Source organism: Cydia amplana, chromosome 5 (assembly GCF_948474715.1).
Source record: "Cydia amplana chromosome 5, ilCydAmpl1.1, whole genome shotgun sequence".
Classification (NCBI taxonomy): Eukaryota; Metazoa; Arthropoda; class Insecta; order Lepidoptera; family Tortricidae; genus Cydia; species Cydia amplana.
The window spans coordinates 13954538-13971440 of record NC_086073.1 but is presented as its reverse complement, the minus strand read 5'-3'; the positions used below and the strand labels follow the sequence as shown (position 1 = coordinate 13971440).

Genomic DNA, 16903 nt, shown 5'->3' with positions numbered 1-16903 from the left:
TGTTTCACTCGGCAGCAAAGTTTGGTCATTTCTCCTGCCTCGAAACCCTCGCAACGCTCAAGATACCGGTTTTATGAATTCGAGGTTTGAATGAAAATTGTACAACAAATCCATTTAATACCAAATTTTATATTGATTATTGAACAAAAAAAACCTACTTGTAAAGTAAAACGCCCTAGAGCAGAACCGTATCACTTTCTGCACACTTCATATCTATTATAAATAATGACACACTTTCAGAGCATGAGAAATAAAAATATCTGAACATGGTCTTTAACATTTTGATAATAGAGACCTTCAGGTATTTATGAACACCATGGTCGCACGATATATATATCTTATGGCGAATGTACCTACATAAAAATTCCCGGGAACGGGAACCACAAGAAGTATTTCATTGAAACATCTCACACTTATTGTTTTTTATTATTCTGACTAATATCTGACTATAAAATAACTAACTAGGTTGTGACAAAGCTTTGCAAACATCATTTACCGCGAATGAGGAAGCCTAAGAAGCGTCCTTTGAACAAAAGGAACACTCATCGATTAATCGCTACTTTTTAGGATTCCGTCCGTATCCAAACGGTAAAACGGAACCCTATTACTAAGACTCCGCTGTCCATCTGTCCGTCCGTCTGTCTGTCACCAGGCTGTAACTCATGAATCGTTTAATAGCTAGGCAGTTGGAATTTTCACAGATGAATTATTTCTGTTGTCGCTATAACAACAAATACTCAAAAACAGAATAAAATAAATATTTAAGTGGGGCTCCCATACAACAAACGTCTGCCTTTTTTTGCGTAATGGTACGGAGTCTGACTCGCACTTAGCCGATATTTTTATGTTACATAATAGGTACCTACACGAGGAATATATTTTAATTATCTCAACATATCGGTTTCTCCTATAAACAGGAAAACATTATATTTCAAGAAATCACAATGCGGCTAAATATTACAACGTTATGCGGGTATTGAACTAGAAATTAATGATTTAGCTAGTTTTAGTTAATTATTATCAGTAAAAATAGGGGATTCCCTAAAAACAAGGTGCTCAGTAGCAAAAATTGCTAAGGGCCTCTACAAACCCCACCGATAGTTGCATGCGACTTGCTTCATATTATGGTGTTTGATCGGTCCACTGAATTCGTTTTACACCTGTGTACTATGTAGGCACCTACTTAGCCGCAAAGAGCCGGTCGAAGTATTTAGCAGGTGGCGCTATCATAGCTTGCCCTGTCAATCCCAGACTATGTGCGTGAATCGCGGGCGAAGCCGCGAACGCGAGTGTGGAGTCGATTTCGCTGTCTGCGAAAATCGACTTCACACACGTGTTCGAGGCTTCGCGCCGCGATTTGCGCACGAGTGAGGAGGGGGCTCTAGAATTGGGTAAAATTTTTGTTCTTTTAATGCCCTGAGGGACTACCGCGAACCACGTTCGACGAGTTGCCTCCCTGTCACACTTACGTGCGAATTTACAAGAGCGACAGAGACCCAATACGTCGAACGTGGTTCGCGGTAGACCCTCTGGATGCCAGCCTTTAGTGCCCCATCCATAGATATAATATATTTAAAGATAAAGTCTAAGCGAGCTGTCACCGTTACCACTTTTGTTTAGTGTACGATTAACAATGTGAATCCACCTTGCTGTAGCCATATCGATAAACTATCGACATTTCTTGCAATTCTAATTTTACTTGAAAGGTTTAACGACAGCTAAAATAAACAAAAAACGCTTCTATTCTTTATGGAGGTTATCATATCACGATTTTATCGTCACGCCACAGCAGGGAACAAAGGGAAAGCTCAGATTTTTAATTACAATACACAAATACCTACTAAAATATGTGTTCCGCAATAATTGAATTATATTATGATATTATAATATATTCATTATCCATTAGCATTTCAATTATGTTTATTTTTAACGAAGATATTGAAGCTTCAATTAATCGCTATTTCGTTCCGCTGTGTAGCGTTTATCGATATATAACATGATTAAAATCGACTTTTGACATCCCTAAAAGAGCACACATAATATACGTTTTTACGCACACATACACAACTTGACACCACCTAAAACGGTAACACCTTGATTTGAAGTCCATCTTGTCAATAGTATGGTTGTCCTTTTTTGACAAACGGCATTTTTAAAAGAGCGAGGAGAGAGAAATGATACTAGTTGCTGCGCCGTCAAAGAGAACAGACAACGTTGGGCCCTTGGCCCCATCACAGGAGCGCTTTTTCAACGCGCGTTATATAAGCGCTTGAATCTGTCTGCACGCTAAATTCAATTTAACGTCCAAGGCTTAAAGTCGAAAATCCAACACCGCTTGGTAAAAAGCGCCAACGCCATCGTGTGAATAAATACACATGTATCCATTTGTGCCATTCAAACGCTTTTTAGGGTTCCGTACCCAAAGGGTAAAAACGGGACCCTATTACTAAGACTCCGCTGTCCGTCCGTCCGTCCGTCCGTCCGTCTGTCACCAGGCTGTATCTCACGAACCATGATAGCTAGGACAGTTGAAATTTTCACAGATGATGTATTTCTGTTGCCGCTATAACAACAAATAATAAAATAAAGATTTAAGTGGGGCTCCCATACAACAAACGTGATTTTTGACCGAAGTTAAGCAACGTCGGGCGGGGTCAGTACTTGGATGGGTGACCGTTTTTAGGGCTCCGTACCCAAAGAGTAAAAACGGGACCCTATTACTAAAACTCCGCTGTCCGTCCGTCAGTCCGTCAGTCCGTCAGTCCGTCCGTCCGTCCGTCCGTCCGTCCGTCTGTCACCAGGCTGTATCTCACGAACCGTGATAGCTAGACAGTTGAAATTTTCACAGATGATGTATTTCTGTTGCGGCTATAACAACAAATAACAAAATAAAGATTTAAGTGGGGCTCCCATACAACAAACGTGATTTTTGACCGAAGTTAAGCAACGTCGGGCGGGGTCAGTACTTGGATGGGTGACCGTTTTTTTGCTTGTTTTGCTCTATTTTTTGTTGATGGTGCGGAACCCTCCGTGCGCGAGTCCGACTCGCACTTGGCCGGTTTTTATTTTTTGTTGATGGTGCGGAACCCTCCGTGCGCGAGTCCGATTCCCACTTGGCCGGTTTTTTAACGCGCGTTGAAAAGCGCTCGTGCGAATGAGGCCTTAAACCAAATCTCATAAGGCCCCTGTACACAATGGGCCAGCGCCGGCCACTCCAAGGGACGCAGCCATGCGGTAGAATGAGATAGCTATATCACTTGCTCCCTCTAACGCATGAATGCGTCCCTTGGAGTGGCCTGCGTTGGCCCATTGTGTACAGGGGCCTATAGAAATAGGCTCCAAGGAAATAGGGGATGATATCGCCATCTATGCAAACCTTTGACAGTTGCCAACCCCCCGTAACAGACTACCGCACCGCATTGCGCACCGCACCGCACCGTGATCTTGGTGCGCCGCACCCATAAGTGAGAGGAAGAAAGAGATATTTCTTTCTTGCTCTCACTTATGGGTGCGGCGCTCCAAGGTCGCGGTGCGGTGCGATAGTGTGTTACAAACACTTTAAAAGCCGCGGTCATGTGCGGTCGTCTGTAATTTACACTAGTGTAGTGCAAGCTAGACAACACCATGAATGTGTATAGCGACGTCCCGTTCACACCTGTCATTCCGTTCGGAAGTTGAATGAAAATTCCGTGCGTCTGCACCCAGCCTTACAATTTCAACTTCATAAAGTGGAATCCAGACGAGACAATTTTTCGCCAATCTGATGAAATTGTCCGATTGAATTAGGCCGTGCGGACGCAAATGCCAAGTTGATTGCTCGATCAAATCAACAGGTGTGGACACAAAAATGCCAATTTTCCAAGTTAGTATCTATGGAATGCAAATTGGTGATTAAATTGTGTACGTGTGGACGCTAGATGAGATTGGTGCCAATTATTTTCCTGATCAAATCGGTCGATTTGCCCAGCTCGTATGGATACGGCTTAAATCGTGTAGAATAAGCAATAGCCTGATTCGATCGGACAATTTCATCAGATTGGCGAAAAATTGTCTCGTCTGGACTCCACTTAAAGACGGTTGACAGCATCTTTTGTTATCTGTGGTTTGGCCATACTAAAAATAAATAATGTCTATGGTTCAGTCGCCAAATCGGTGTGGTGGTCGATTTATCAATATTTTTCCAAGATTTGTGTGCTGAATAAAGGCGGGAAGAGCTATTTCTCAATTAAAACCTGCAAAAATGAGCGTAGAAGAAGATGTTATGAAAATACAAAAGAAATTGACCAAAATGACATCGGATGATGGCACGGTTAGTTTTATAGATAGAAATTAATGGATATAGATTTCCGTACAACAACGCTTGTCACAAAGCTTTGAACGCCGGTTACCTATAATTTCCTACATTACGAGAACGAAGTAACTTATTTAAATGATATTTATAGGTTTATACTAAACACCGGTTGAAGCTTTGCAAGCGGTGGTTGCAGCTATACTTATTAGTATTACAATGAAATGATGAATGATCTTTTGTTGTTCATAGGGCCAAGAAGAAGCATTGGAGTTGCTTAAAACTCTGCAGACCATGGCTATTAACCTGGATGTGCTGACTAAAACAAGGATAGGCATGACTGTTAATGCTCTACGTAAGTCAAGTAAGGACGAGGAAGTTATATCTCTCTGTAAAACGCTAATTAAAAACTGGAAAAAGTTCTTGTCCGCGCCCAATACTCCGTCCAAGGAGTCTGGAGGGTCATCTAAGTCTAAGAAAGATTCTGGGAAAGACAAGGATAAGAAGGAAGACAAGGAAAAAGACAGAAAACTGCCCCAATCATTCCCACCTCAGTCAAACACAACTGATGCTGTAAGACTCAAGTGCAGGGAACTGCTCACTAGCGCACTTAAGGTAGACGGAGAAAACCCCAATTCTTGTGGAACCCCAGAAGAGCTTGCTGAAGAATTGGAAGAATGCATTTATGGTGAATTTAAGAACACAGACATGAGATACAAAAACAGGGTGAGGTCAAGAGTAGCCAATCTAAAAGATCCTAAGAACCCGACCCTCCGCACAAACTTCCTCAATGGTGTCATTTCAGCTTCACGGCTAGCTAAGATGACTCCAGAGGAAATGGCCAGCGATGAAATGAAGAAACTAAGAGAGAAATTCATTAAAGAAGCTATTGATGATGCTCAATTGGCCACTGTACAAGGCACCAAAACTGAAATGCTCAAGTGCGGCAAGTGCAAAAAGAAGAATTGTACTTACAACCAGCTGCAGACCAGAAGCTCTGATGAACCTATGACCACTTTTGTACTCTGTAACGAGTGTGGTAACCGCTGGAAATTCTGCTAAGACTGCTTTTAATCTGTAGACGAATATTGTGTCAATGTATGATGTATCTTGTCATACAATGTTTTATTATGAATTATGAATTTGTTTTTTTCTATTTTACTTGTGACCTTTCTGCTAAGTTTGACAGAGGAATCACATTAAGTAGATAAGGCATTCTTAGTTTAATACCAATAAATTAATGTGCTTATGTAAGTGAAATTATAGTTTCATTCAACCTTTTTAAAACAGCTGGGATTGTTTTAAGAAATCTTGTAATACGAGTGGAAGTGTCTTTTATTGGAAGGATACTTACTTTATTGTGTATTATTACATTGTCTGGTAGTACAAGCTTTCATAAAATTGGCCAGCGCCTGAACCATGATTAATGCTACTATGACAATATTTTCCAAATAAAAATAAAGTATTTAAACTATCTTGTTACACCTTAAGAAATGTTATCATAAATATTTGCGAAACTCATTACTCTGACGCATAGTTTAAATTGTAGTGTTATTAGTAGGTATAAAGAAAGAAATTATGCCCAGAGAAACAATTTTATTGTTTTCTGTAAACTATGCATTTTAATCAAATCATCGTATTTTAATATTGCAAAACGGGGAACTTCATACTGTAAAGCTTTGGTTTCCTCCGAAAGCGGTGCCGTCATATAGCGGCCGTCTCCATACAAATACTACGACATCCATATTTAGCCGTATTATTTAGTATGGAGACGGCCGCTATATGACGGCACCGCTATCCTAGGAAAACCGATCTTAAGTGATAACATTTTGTTCAGGCTTCCTTCAGAATATACTGTTACTTTTGACATTTCCATCATGTTAGTATCTTTATAGATTTTTAGTTATATTAAGTAGACATACCTAATACAATATGGCTAATCAATTAAAACAAGTTTTTATTGATTAATTTTTTTATTGTTATTGAAATTATATTGATGGGCCTTTGCCCTGCGACTCTGCGAGCAAGTTTTCCTGAAGGTACAGTCAGCATTTGGTACATACATAAACACAAGCTCATACCCACTTTTTTTGATAAATATTAGATAATAAGTACTATTCTTTGAGCTCTCTGAGTCTGTGTGTAGCTGCTGCTGACTGTACTAAAGTAGATTAATCGTAAAAGTACTTTGACTACATTCAAATATGAATTGGACATGTTTTCAAGCAAATATAATGGTTATCAGTGCTGTTATTGTTACATCTAACTTACAAAATCTCACCGTATCTAATACTTGGCACAGGATTGTTTGTAGGTAATGAAATATAAATTGTTTATGGATCAACCACATTTCTATAAAACTGCGAAGCAGCCTTAACTGTTATTTCGTAGTTGTCTGCATACAAATGTCCAAAAAGTTTCAGGATATTCCAGTTTTACTGGATAATCAACAATCATGCTCATATAAATTAAACTTATTTATCTAATTGACTTAATTAATTATATTGCTAAAATATATAATATCTAACACCTTTTTGGATAGAAATGTACGACCATAAATTATACTTTGTTAACCTTTGGTTTCCTCCGAAAGCGGTGCCGTCATATAGCGGCCGTCTCCATACAAATACTACGACATCCATATTTAGCCGTATTATTTAGTATAGAGACGGCCGCTATATGACGGCACCGCTATCCTAGGAAGACCGATTTTTACCAATTATTCATTTACCACTACATTACACATAATTATAATATTTATAATATTAGCATCTTCTAGTACAATCAGCAAGAAGGCTTAGACGGGATATGCAGCTTAAATAAAAAAGGTCCTTGATACTTTCTGTACTGTTTGTCAATATGACATGGTTCCATAGTGGCCCAGATTTCCATAAAGATCGGTTTTCCTAGGATAGCGGTGCCGTCATATAGCGGCCGTCTCCACACTAAATAATACGGCTAAATATGGATGTCGTAGTATTTGTATGGAGACGGCCGCTATATGACGGCACCGCTATCGGAGGAAACCAAAGCTTAAGGTTATCTGGGGCCTTAGCCAAGATGCTAAACGTTTGCGCTACGACAACGAAACGTTTTCTATCACTCGTACATATAATATTCGTGCGATGGAGATAGATAGCGTGTCGTTGTCGTAGCGCAAACGATTGTCATCTTGGCTAGGGGCCCTGCCGGCCTAGCCAAGGTGACAATCGCTATAGCTACAGCGAAACGCTTTGTGTTTCTCTATCACGCTTCCATATCAGTGGGCATGTTGGCTAGGGGCTCTGTAATACCTACTGTACACGACTAAGACAATACGAGGATAATCATTGTAGTCTAGCCTTACAGATTGAGACTAAAATCGTAAGATAAATTTGTGCTTCGAATTTGTCAGGTTTTGTAGATGGCGCTGTACCTAAGTACTTACTGTTCTGCCCGTTTATTATGAAGCAAATCGGTTTAAGTTGACGCTTCCAGTGACTAAGGCCGATATAGCGCAGTACAGCGCAATCTATTTCAGCTGTCAAATTAGGAGGCATGATATTTGCTTGAATTTCAAATCAATTATACAATCTATAACTCTTAGGTACCTATTTGTAACGTATTTTCCCCCTTTGTGTGGCAATAGTTTTGTAGCGTGCTTTGCAATCTTTGCATAACAAAAATGCCTAAAGTAGTCAGACATTGTAAATGAGAAACGCTGTAAGTAGTAGACATTGAGGTACCTATCACCTATCCTAAACTCACAAGTTCTAGGTACAACATTTTGTTTAGCATAGTTGTAAACGGTAACAACTGGTTTTACCCGTTTTACATTAAGTACCATTTACCTAATAACATGTAATTAGTAGGTAGTCCAAACCAATACAATTTTAACAAAGGGCAAACATTTTTTAACCTAATATGGCAAGCTATACTTTGGTGAACATATCAACAATTCCTATTTTGGCGTACCTATACTAAAAAGCTATTCTGCCAGTTATTCGAATATGTATGGTCATATCATAATCGTAACAATCAACTTATTTTACTAACATTATATAGGAATATTAAAATTACTCTACAATAAGCTCCCCTGTTTTAAGTTTGACGAATATCTTATTATCATTTGAGTCGAAAGTAATTTTTTCATCTAAAGTAATAACTAGATCAGTAGAAGTCTCTTCTTTCACCGCAATTTTTAAATTTAATTTTGGACCTTTTTTCTGTCCATTTTTAAAGATATCTTTCAGATCACATATGTTGTTTTCTTGTGATTTCTTGTCATCGATTAAACCATCCTTTTCTTTGACTTCAATATCAGTGATATCTTCATTTAAATGTTCACTCTTGTCTTCATCTTTTGTATCTTCATCATCATCGAGTTGTTTTATGATAAAGGTCACACCTTCACTAGCTGCATAGCATTCAGGGGTCAAATGCTTTTGATAATTAAAATGAGTCTTTAGGTGTTCTCGCAGAAAGTGTGATTGAACGACGACTAGGTCACAATGTGGACATTTATGAATGCCATTGGCGGCATTTAGGTTATCTTCGTGTCTCTTATAGTGATTTGTTAAAGCGTCTTGGCGCTGGTTCGTGTAAGGACACAACAAACACATGTGTAGCTTACGTTCCTTTGCGGGAGTGGGGTCCGGTTGCTTTTCTTTTTCAGCATTATTTATAGACCGTCTTAGTTGTAGCAGGCGGAGTGTTTGTTGGTCACTGACAGAAAACTGCTGAAAATCACTTTTTGGCCTTGTTGGCCCCTTTGGCATTGTCTTAATAGCTAGCTTAATATTTCCTTTTGCTGGTTTATCTTCCTGTGTCTCGTTTTCAGCTTCATTAGTCTCTTCATTACTTTTTCTTCTTTCAGCGTGGGCTTCGTCATTCATTTGATGTTTCCTCATGTGTTGGACGTAGTTGGCGTAGTATTTTACAGAATAATCACAAACCTCGCACTTGTATCTCTGTTTCGATCCGTGTAGCGATAAATGTATTTTGTATTGTTCTCTTTTCTCAAATGCGGATGGGCATTTGTGGCACTTGTATCTTTTCTCTTTTTGACGGCCATTTTTCATGTACGTAGGATAGATAAACTCTGGATTACCATGCATTAGGTATCCGAATTGAGGATCTGCCTGTAGCACAGGTGGGAAATGGTCGTTTGGTTTCACCAACTTGTTGTTGTCTTTTACAACTCTTTTCTGCGCTTCAGTTTTCCGTTGAAATAGATCAGTGCCCGATAGTGGAATGTTTTTGTAATCATTGTCTTCTCCGGATTCGTAATCACACGTGTTGGCTTTTCCGTCATTCTCGTGTAACGATTCATGCTTGGCCAAATTTCCTAAGTTTTTAACAGTGTAGCTACATTTTTTGCACTTGTGGTCGCCATCCCCTCCGTGCAATCCCATGTGATAACTTAACGCGGAAGTTTTGAAGAATTTGGCTGGACATTCCTTGCAGAAATATTGCTTAGGCACTCTATTCTCGTTGCATTTTTTCGAAGAATCTACAATCTCAAAGTTAGTCGTCGGGTGCGAAACTATCCAATTTACTTTTGAAGTGAGCGGGCAGTGTACAACTTCCAATTTCGGCTCCTTGTGCGCTGGGTGAGATCGATGCTTAAACTTGAGCATTTTAGTTTCCGTCGCATACTCATCGGAATGGTGGACCGCATGAACGTTTAATTCAGTTTCTTGGGGCACTGAAAACTCACAAAGCTTGCATTTATTTGCAAACAACAGATCGTGGAATTTGTCATGGATCCTCAAATCACTGTCAATGAAAAATCTAGCCGGGCATTTATGACAGAAGAACAATATTTTAAGTTCTTCATTATCTTTTAAAAGCATCTCGTCTCTGGGGCTATCCGGGTTATTTAGTTTCTCAGCTTCTATAACCTTGCGTAATTTAGTAATCTGCTCCTCCTCGGGAACATCGGCTTCGACTGGACAGTAGATGCGTCCGTAAATTTCTCCATGCGTCCTTGAATGTTCGGCCAACCTTCCGGCATTATCGCAAGTAAACTTACATTCCAAGCATTTGTAAATAGTGATTTCACTGTTTTCAAAGACGATACAATGAATCTTCTCATGATTTGGTATTTTGCACTTTTGTGAATTTACATACGAACAGTAGCGGCATTTGTACATTTTGTGGAATTCGTTTTTAGCCGAAACCCACACGAAAGGAATTTCGTTTAAATCGATAGGAATCTCCATCTTGCAAGAGGACGAGGACGCTTCCATTTCTAATTCCATTTCAGTTTTCTTAGGCATGATTCCGTGAACTCTCATGTGCTGATGGAGAAGGTGTCTCTTGGAAACGCTGTAGTTGCATTCCTGGCATTTGTATGGAGTGTCTGCTGGGAGCCGGTGGAATTGCTCGTGATACATAAACTGAGACTTGCTATTGGTTTCGTAGGGACACTCCGTGCACTTGTGTCGTTTGGTTGAGACGGACCCGCTCGAATTGCCAGCATTTTCTGGCAGCGGCGACTTGCATCCCATTGCTTTGGACATGTATTCTTCTGGGTCTGTGACACCATGTAAAGCTAGATGTTGCACTAAGTCGTGTTCAGTTTTCACGAAGTACGGACAGAAGTAGCATTTGAATATGGACAGGGTCGAAGGCTGGTGCTGCTGCATGTGGTGTAGAAGTTGTTTTCTGTCTGCAGCTTTGAACGGACATTTGGTGCAAGTGTCGTTCATTTCGTTCAGCAATGACGACGCATCCGGTTTCGGTTTGACCGTGGTAATAACTTTGATGACTCCATCATGCTTCAAACGACAGTGTCTCTGAAAAAAAAGAGAAAATGGATGTAAACACACGAGAAAGATAAGAAAATAACATCCAACAAATTTGGACTAGGCTGCTGTAATGTTAGTAGGTACCTACCTAAGTATTTTTAAGGTATTTGTTTAAATTTTCAGTTCAAATAAATAGGTACAAACTTTGTAACTCCGTGTAGTTGTCGATTTCTTGTAAGTGTTGTTCGCAACGGAACTGCTAATGTCACATATGGTAGACTATCTTACCTGTATGACGTGCTTCCAGTTGGACAGCTGGTTGCAGTGCCCGCAGCGGTAGGCCAGGTCGGCCGGGTCCGGCGTGTTGTCAGGTTTCTTGGTGAAGGACTTGTTCTCCTCGTGTCCGTCTTCGGGCTTCGAGTGCTCGCGGACGTGTGCTAGTAGCGCTTCCTTCGATGGGTCCCTGAAACCAAACCACTTGTTGTTAAGTATATTATATTATTTATATTGCATTTGGAAACCTTTCTGTTTTTTTATTTAACAAATTAATTTAACTTGGAATAAAAATAAATCAATGGGGAAGTAAAGCTTTGGTGATAAAGACAAGTTAGTTATAAATGCATAAACTTATATGTATACCTTTTAAGACAGGTTTGGATGTAGTAATAGTAATAGAATATAACACTTACTTGTAGTTACATTTTTTGCATTTCCACATCGTTTTCTTAGGTTTCTGATCTTCGTTTTTAATATCCATTGTCTCGATACTGTGCTGTCCATGTAGAGTTTGCAAGTTAAGAGGTTGCATTTCAAGTGTTGTGTTGATATTATCATTCGTGTCGTTGAATGATTCATCGAGTTCCATGCTACCGTTCGCCAGTGCGTTTGGATCTATATAGTCAAATTCGGTTTCTCCATATTCGTTTAGGACGGGCACTGCTAAGAACTTGTTGTATTTACTGTAGTTCCTCCGGCCAGTTTCATCAGTCATCAAAACCTTTGCATCATTGTGTTCAGGGTCTCTTGCTGATTTCAGTTTTATGTGCTTGGTGATGTCCCATCTCCAATTCGATTTATATTTGCAGAGGGAGCATTCGAAAGGTTTTTTATTCAAATGCCCGACGATGTGAACGTGGAACCGTGATGCGGTCGATGCCCAGAAAGTGCAGTGCGGACATTTAAACACCTTTTTTCCGGCAGCTTGGCTAGGTGACAAGTTCATCCCTTCATTTTCATCAACTATTTCTGAGTCATAATTTTTATTTGTTTCGGGCATAGTTGAATCATCATTAATATTGATGTCTAACGGCGTCTCAAATTTGGCGGTATCGGGATTAATATTATTCCAAACGAAGACGACATTTTCCATGGGATGCGGTTCATCTTTAACAAAATCGGCTTCATGGGCTGTTGACGTGGTTTCGTGTTTGTTTTCACTGTCATTTGACTGTTCATTTTCTGCTTTCTCCACTTTGCCGCATGTTTGCATGTGAACATATAAATCGGCACTGGATTTGCATCTATGCCGACAATTCTGGCAACGCGTAGAGCCAAGGCTCGTGTGTGTGTTATTTGCCAAAACCCTGTTTGCTGATACTGTGCAGTTCTTTTCGTGTACAGAATGTTCTGATAAGCATTTGCTTTCAAAACCGCAGTTTTTGCATGTCAACGTTCCTTCCTCTCCGGTTGCTGTTAGCAACCTTTCTTTTAGTCTGTCAAAAAAGGATTCGTTTTTCTTCTTCACCGCGGGTTCTTTTGTACTAAGGGGTGTACCATTGGTGACAGGTATAATTGTGATATCAGCTGGAAAATTGTCGACATTATCAACTGTATGTCTACTTAGATCTTCTTTAAACTTTTTGAGCGGTGGTTCTCCTGGTGGTGACTTATTTTGATTGGGCGTCGACGTGTTCAGGGGTATTAGTTGCGGTATCGGTCTGGGTATTTTTCTGCTTTGTTTGTTTGTTTTCCCTTCTCCCATCGTGCTGTTTGGCGATTGTCGATGTTGCGTATCTTGTGCCAATTCAGAGTCTTTTTTGGCAGCTGATTCAGTGCTCGTTTCGTTGTCACTGGTACAAGTAATCATTTCTATATCTGCATATTGGAGACCCATTTCCTGAAATGAAGCAAAACAAATAGATACAATTAAACTGTACGTTTAGGATATATTCAACTAGAGTATAAAAATATGTAATTACGACAATGCGTGCTGTTACGCTTCTCCACAATTCCTTTAGTCAGGTAGAGAATGCCCCTCTACCTGCTTCTACGCAGAGATGTACAAAATGGTTTTAAAAAAGCATTTAAATACAAAATGCAAAATACTTTTCAGATTTACTATTTCAAATGCAAAATACCAAATCGTTTTGCGTTTTGTATTTCAAATGCTAAATGCAAAATAGGTATTTTCAAAATACTTTTTCAAAATAAAATACCTTTTGACCAAATCTCAGATATTTTTATTTATTTTAGGTTTTTATCATGAGAATAGCCATAGAATAGATAATGTTCGTCGTTTTCGTTTGATATTGACACTAGTCAGACATAATAGCCGGTTTAGACTCTCGTGGCTCGCAAGCTCATCGAGCTAATATAATTTAAACACTAACGGCACGGCATAAGGTTTATAACCGAATGACAGGCCGAATGCGAGTGTGTCGCGGCGAGCCACGAGACGCGCCGCGAGCCGAGCCGCGAGTCTAAACGGCTATAAGGCGCGCACTCTGACCAAAGAAAAAAAACCGGCCAAGTGCGAGTCGGACTCGCGCACGGAGGGTTCCGCACCATCAACAAAAAATAGAACAAAACAAGCAAAAAAACGGTCACCCATCCAAGTACTGACCCCGCCCGACGTTGCTTAACTTCGGTCAAAAATCTCGTTTGTTGTATGGGAGCCCCACTTAAATCTTTATTTTATTCTGTTTTTAGTATTTGTTGTTATAGCGGCAACAGAAATACATCATCTGTGAAAATTTCAACTGTCTAGCTATCACGGTTCGTGAGATACAACCTGGTGACAGACGGACGGACAGCGGAGTCTTAGTAATAGGGTCCCGTTTTTACCCTTTGGGTACGGAATCCTAAAAAGGGCGCGCATGGCTAGCAGACGCCGGTAAATATCGGTCAAATTCGGCAATACAAGCGTCATTCGTTCATTTCATTTTGTTTGACTGGTAATGTTGGCTAAACTTAATCACAAAGTATTTTGCATTTTGAAATGAATATTAAAAATGCAAAATACATCTCGAAAAGTATTTCAAATAAAATACAAAATGTTTTTTACTAAAAGGCATTTAAATGCAAAATACAAAATAGGTATTTTGCATTTTGTATTTGCATTTTAAATAGAAGTATTTCAAATAAATCGCATCTCTGCTTCTACGGTAAAGAACTTTCACAATCTTAGCTTTTTAAAAGAAGTTGAATTGGTCGCGGAACATCCTAACGAGTGACGAGTGGTCGGGGCTCGGGCTCCCTATAACAAACCGGCAATAGCCCTCACTACGCCGCGCAGGTACAAAAACTTTTCAACTCCGTAGGGTTCCTCCAACCGTATACTGAGCTATCTATACTTGTTTTGCGAGTTTTGTTACATGTGAAGTTAAATAGAAATGCGTGTGAATAAAAATGATTCACATGCACTTATTATTAATTATGTCATTCGACAATTTAACATTGTTTACCTACTCGTAAAACTTATTAGAAAACGGTACCTAGTACCTACGCGTAACAAACGTTGCCTGCCTGCAATGTATTTTACGTGCAAATTAAACGTGTTCTTTTGCAAAACGCGATATTTTGTACAAGCTTGGGCCTGGGCCCATTACACGCAAGCGGGGGGCATAGCGCCGGCGGGGAGCAGCACGATGGGGTAACTGGGGTAACCTTATTACGGCACGACGCGGCTGCAAGCACTTCTTTTAGACTCTATGTATTTGTCAAAATTCAATGGCGAGAATTCTTATTCCTGTTAACGCTCTGCAATTTGTGATAGTGATAAAACAAATGTTTGCGTGTTTTGTTACACCGTGAATTATGCATAATTCCTCGGTAAAGATAAAAGTCGACACCGCGAACCTACCTATCTATCGTGTCATTATTAATATTTGTTTGCTTTGCTTATTGTTGCCTATCCTGAATCTATCTATCGACTAAGACAATGGACAACTATAAACACTCCGAAAACTATAAAGAACCGAAACGAACAATGCAACAAGTAACTACTTTGTTTAGTTTTTTTTACCCAACTAACGAAGAAGTTAGGAAATTTTTGAAGGGAAAACTTCTTTAGCGGCGCTGGGCACTTTTTGAAGTGGGGAAAAAATGATAAACTCGAGACAGCGTAAGGCGATCACGTGACCGTAAGCCCCGTAAGGTGGCCACTCATAATTAAGATGGCATTTAAATCAATAAAGAAAAACTCAATGTTATTTGACATTTATGTTGCAGACTCCTTTTCAAAACCTATACTTACCTTTTTACACACTCTTTACCTATGTTCAAATAATTTGACGTTGTCATGGCAGTATGTAAATAAACATGTCAATGAAAAAGTGTGATCTTATTTGAGAATGTTAATAATACATATATACCTAATAAATAAATAGAATACCTCCGTTAAACGTATGTATCGTGTTACCGGGCGTCGGTAACATAGTGAGGTGAGTTTTCACTTCTATCGGCACTCCCGGAGTGCAACCCGTTGTTTTTATTTATGTAGGTCACTTGTGTGTATGTATATTGATAGGTATTTGTCACTTTCTTTAGCGTTCCCAACAATCCTAATGGCTTGACGGATTTTACTTAACTTGTCTTTCAATTGGACTAGACTGCGGAAGTGACGCAGCTTTTTAAAATATTTTATTTATCTAAACGTTGCAGTAAGCTAACACATCTGCGAGCGTCTTTAGTCGCATAAATCGCCGCGATAGCGAAGACAGTGGTCGGACGACGGTCGACCTTGAGCCGATGGCGAGGAGAGGAGCGCACTCTGTAGAATACTCTACCTACTTATGTACCTACCTATATCAATCGGTATAGGTAACCACAGACGACCCTTGTGCGTATAAATTTAGTTTAGACGCCTGCAGAAATTCATATCGCTATACCTACAGTTTAGTTTTATCAGTATTTTTTTAAAAGGTTACGTATTAGGTAGGTACAGTAAGCTGCTGAGAAAAATAGATTATCTCGATACTCATCATCTCATCATCGATTTTAGGTTTTATTTTAGAACTCTGTCACGCAATTTTTATTTATTGTGTACAAGATTTTATTATTATTTGTCAACACGCGTTTTTTATTTAAGTATCAATCTTTATTACACAGGTTGGATTCATAGTTGGATTGTATGCCATGGGGTAGGGGCTTTAGGTACTTATATACCTGCCTTCTACAGATCGTAGGTTAAAGTAGATAATTGAAGGTGGTACATAAAAGACGATACCACAACACTCACAACAAATAGCGTGATAACGATAAGTAACCTAATAACAAAAAAGTTTTACAGTAGTTACCTATTTTAAATTACTTGATCACGATATGTCATTGTGTCCCTGATCATGATCAACAACGCGATACCTGCTATTAGGGTTGTTTTAGTAAAACACTAAACATCACTACTTGATTTATTGTTTATATTTTCGGTGAAAAGTATAAACTGGTTATTATTATCTCCAAACAAAAGCAAATTACTTTCCTTCTCAGCTCCAGTTCCTACTATATAACCGACCCTTAACGGGACCCCGAACTGAGGAAAACAGAATAAACTTTTCCGTTTCGTGCTTTAGACAATCCTTAGGTACTTACTTAAGTATATCTCGAGGAACACTGTGAAGGGTTAGGTATAGTCACAGATTATATAATAGAGTATAATAATTAGGGT

At 39.4% G+C, this 16903-nt stretch overlaps 2 protein-coding genes across 3 annotated transcripts in view; one reads left to right on the top strand and one right to left on the bottom strand.

Annotated features, from left to right (window-relative positions):
• Positions 1-4123: 4123 nt before the first annotated feature.
• Positions 4124-5548, top strand: LOC134648103 (transcription elongation factor S-II). Its single transcript, XM_063502573.1, has 2 exons — positions 4124-4309; positions 4541-5548. Exons 1-2 carry the CDS (start codon positions 4241-4243, stop codon positions 5348-5350), a joined length of 879 nt encoding a protein of 292 aa, XP_063358643.1. The 5' UTR covers positions 4124-4240; the 3' UTR covers positions 5351-5548.
• Positions 5549-8129: 2581 nt separating this feature from the next.
• The window catches only part of LOC134648102 (zinc finger protein 729-like), a 31735-nt gene continuing 22961 nt past the window's right edge, over positions 8130-16903 (bottom strand). For both annotated transcript variants that reach the window (XM_063502572.1, XM_063502571.1), the window contains 3 exons: positions 11709-13135; positions 11308-11482; positions 8130-11067 (listed from right to left, as the gene is read on the bottom strand). In XM_063502572.1, the coding sequence (XP_063358642.1) occupies positions 8344-11067; positions 11308-11482; positions 11709-13135 (4326 nt within the window). In that variant the 3' untranslated portion in view covers positions 8130-8343. The remainder of the gene's footprint in view (positions 11068-11307; positions 11483-11708; positions 13136-16903) is intronic.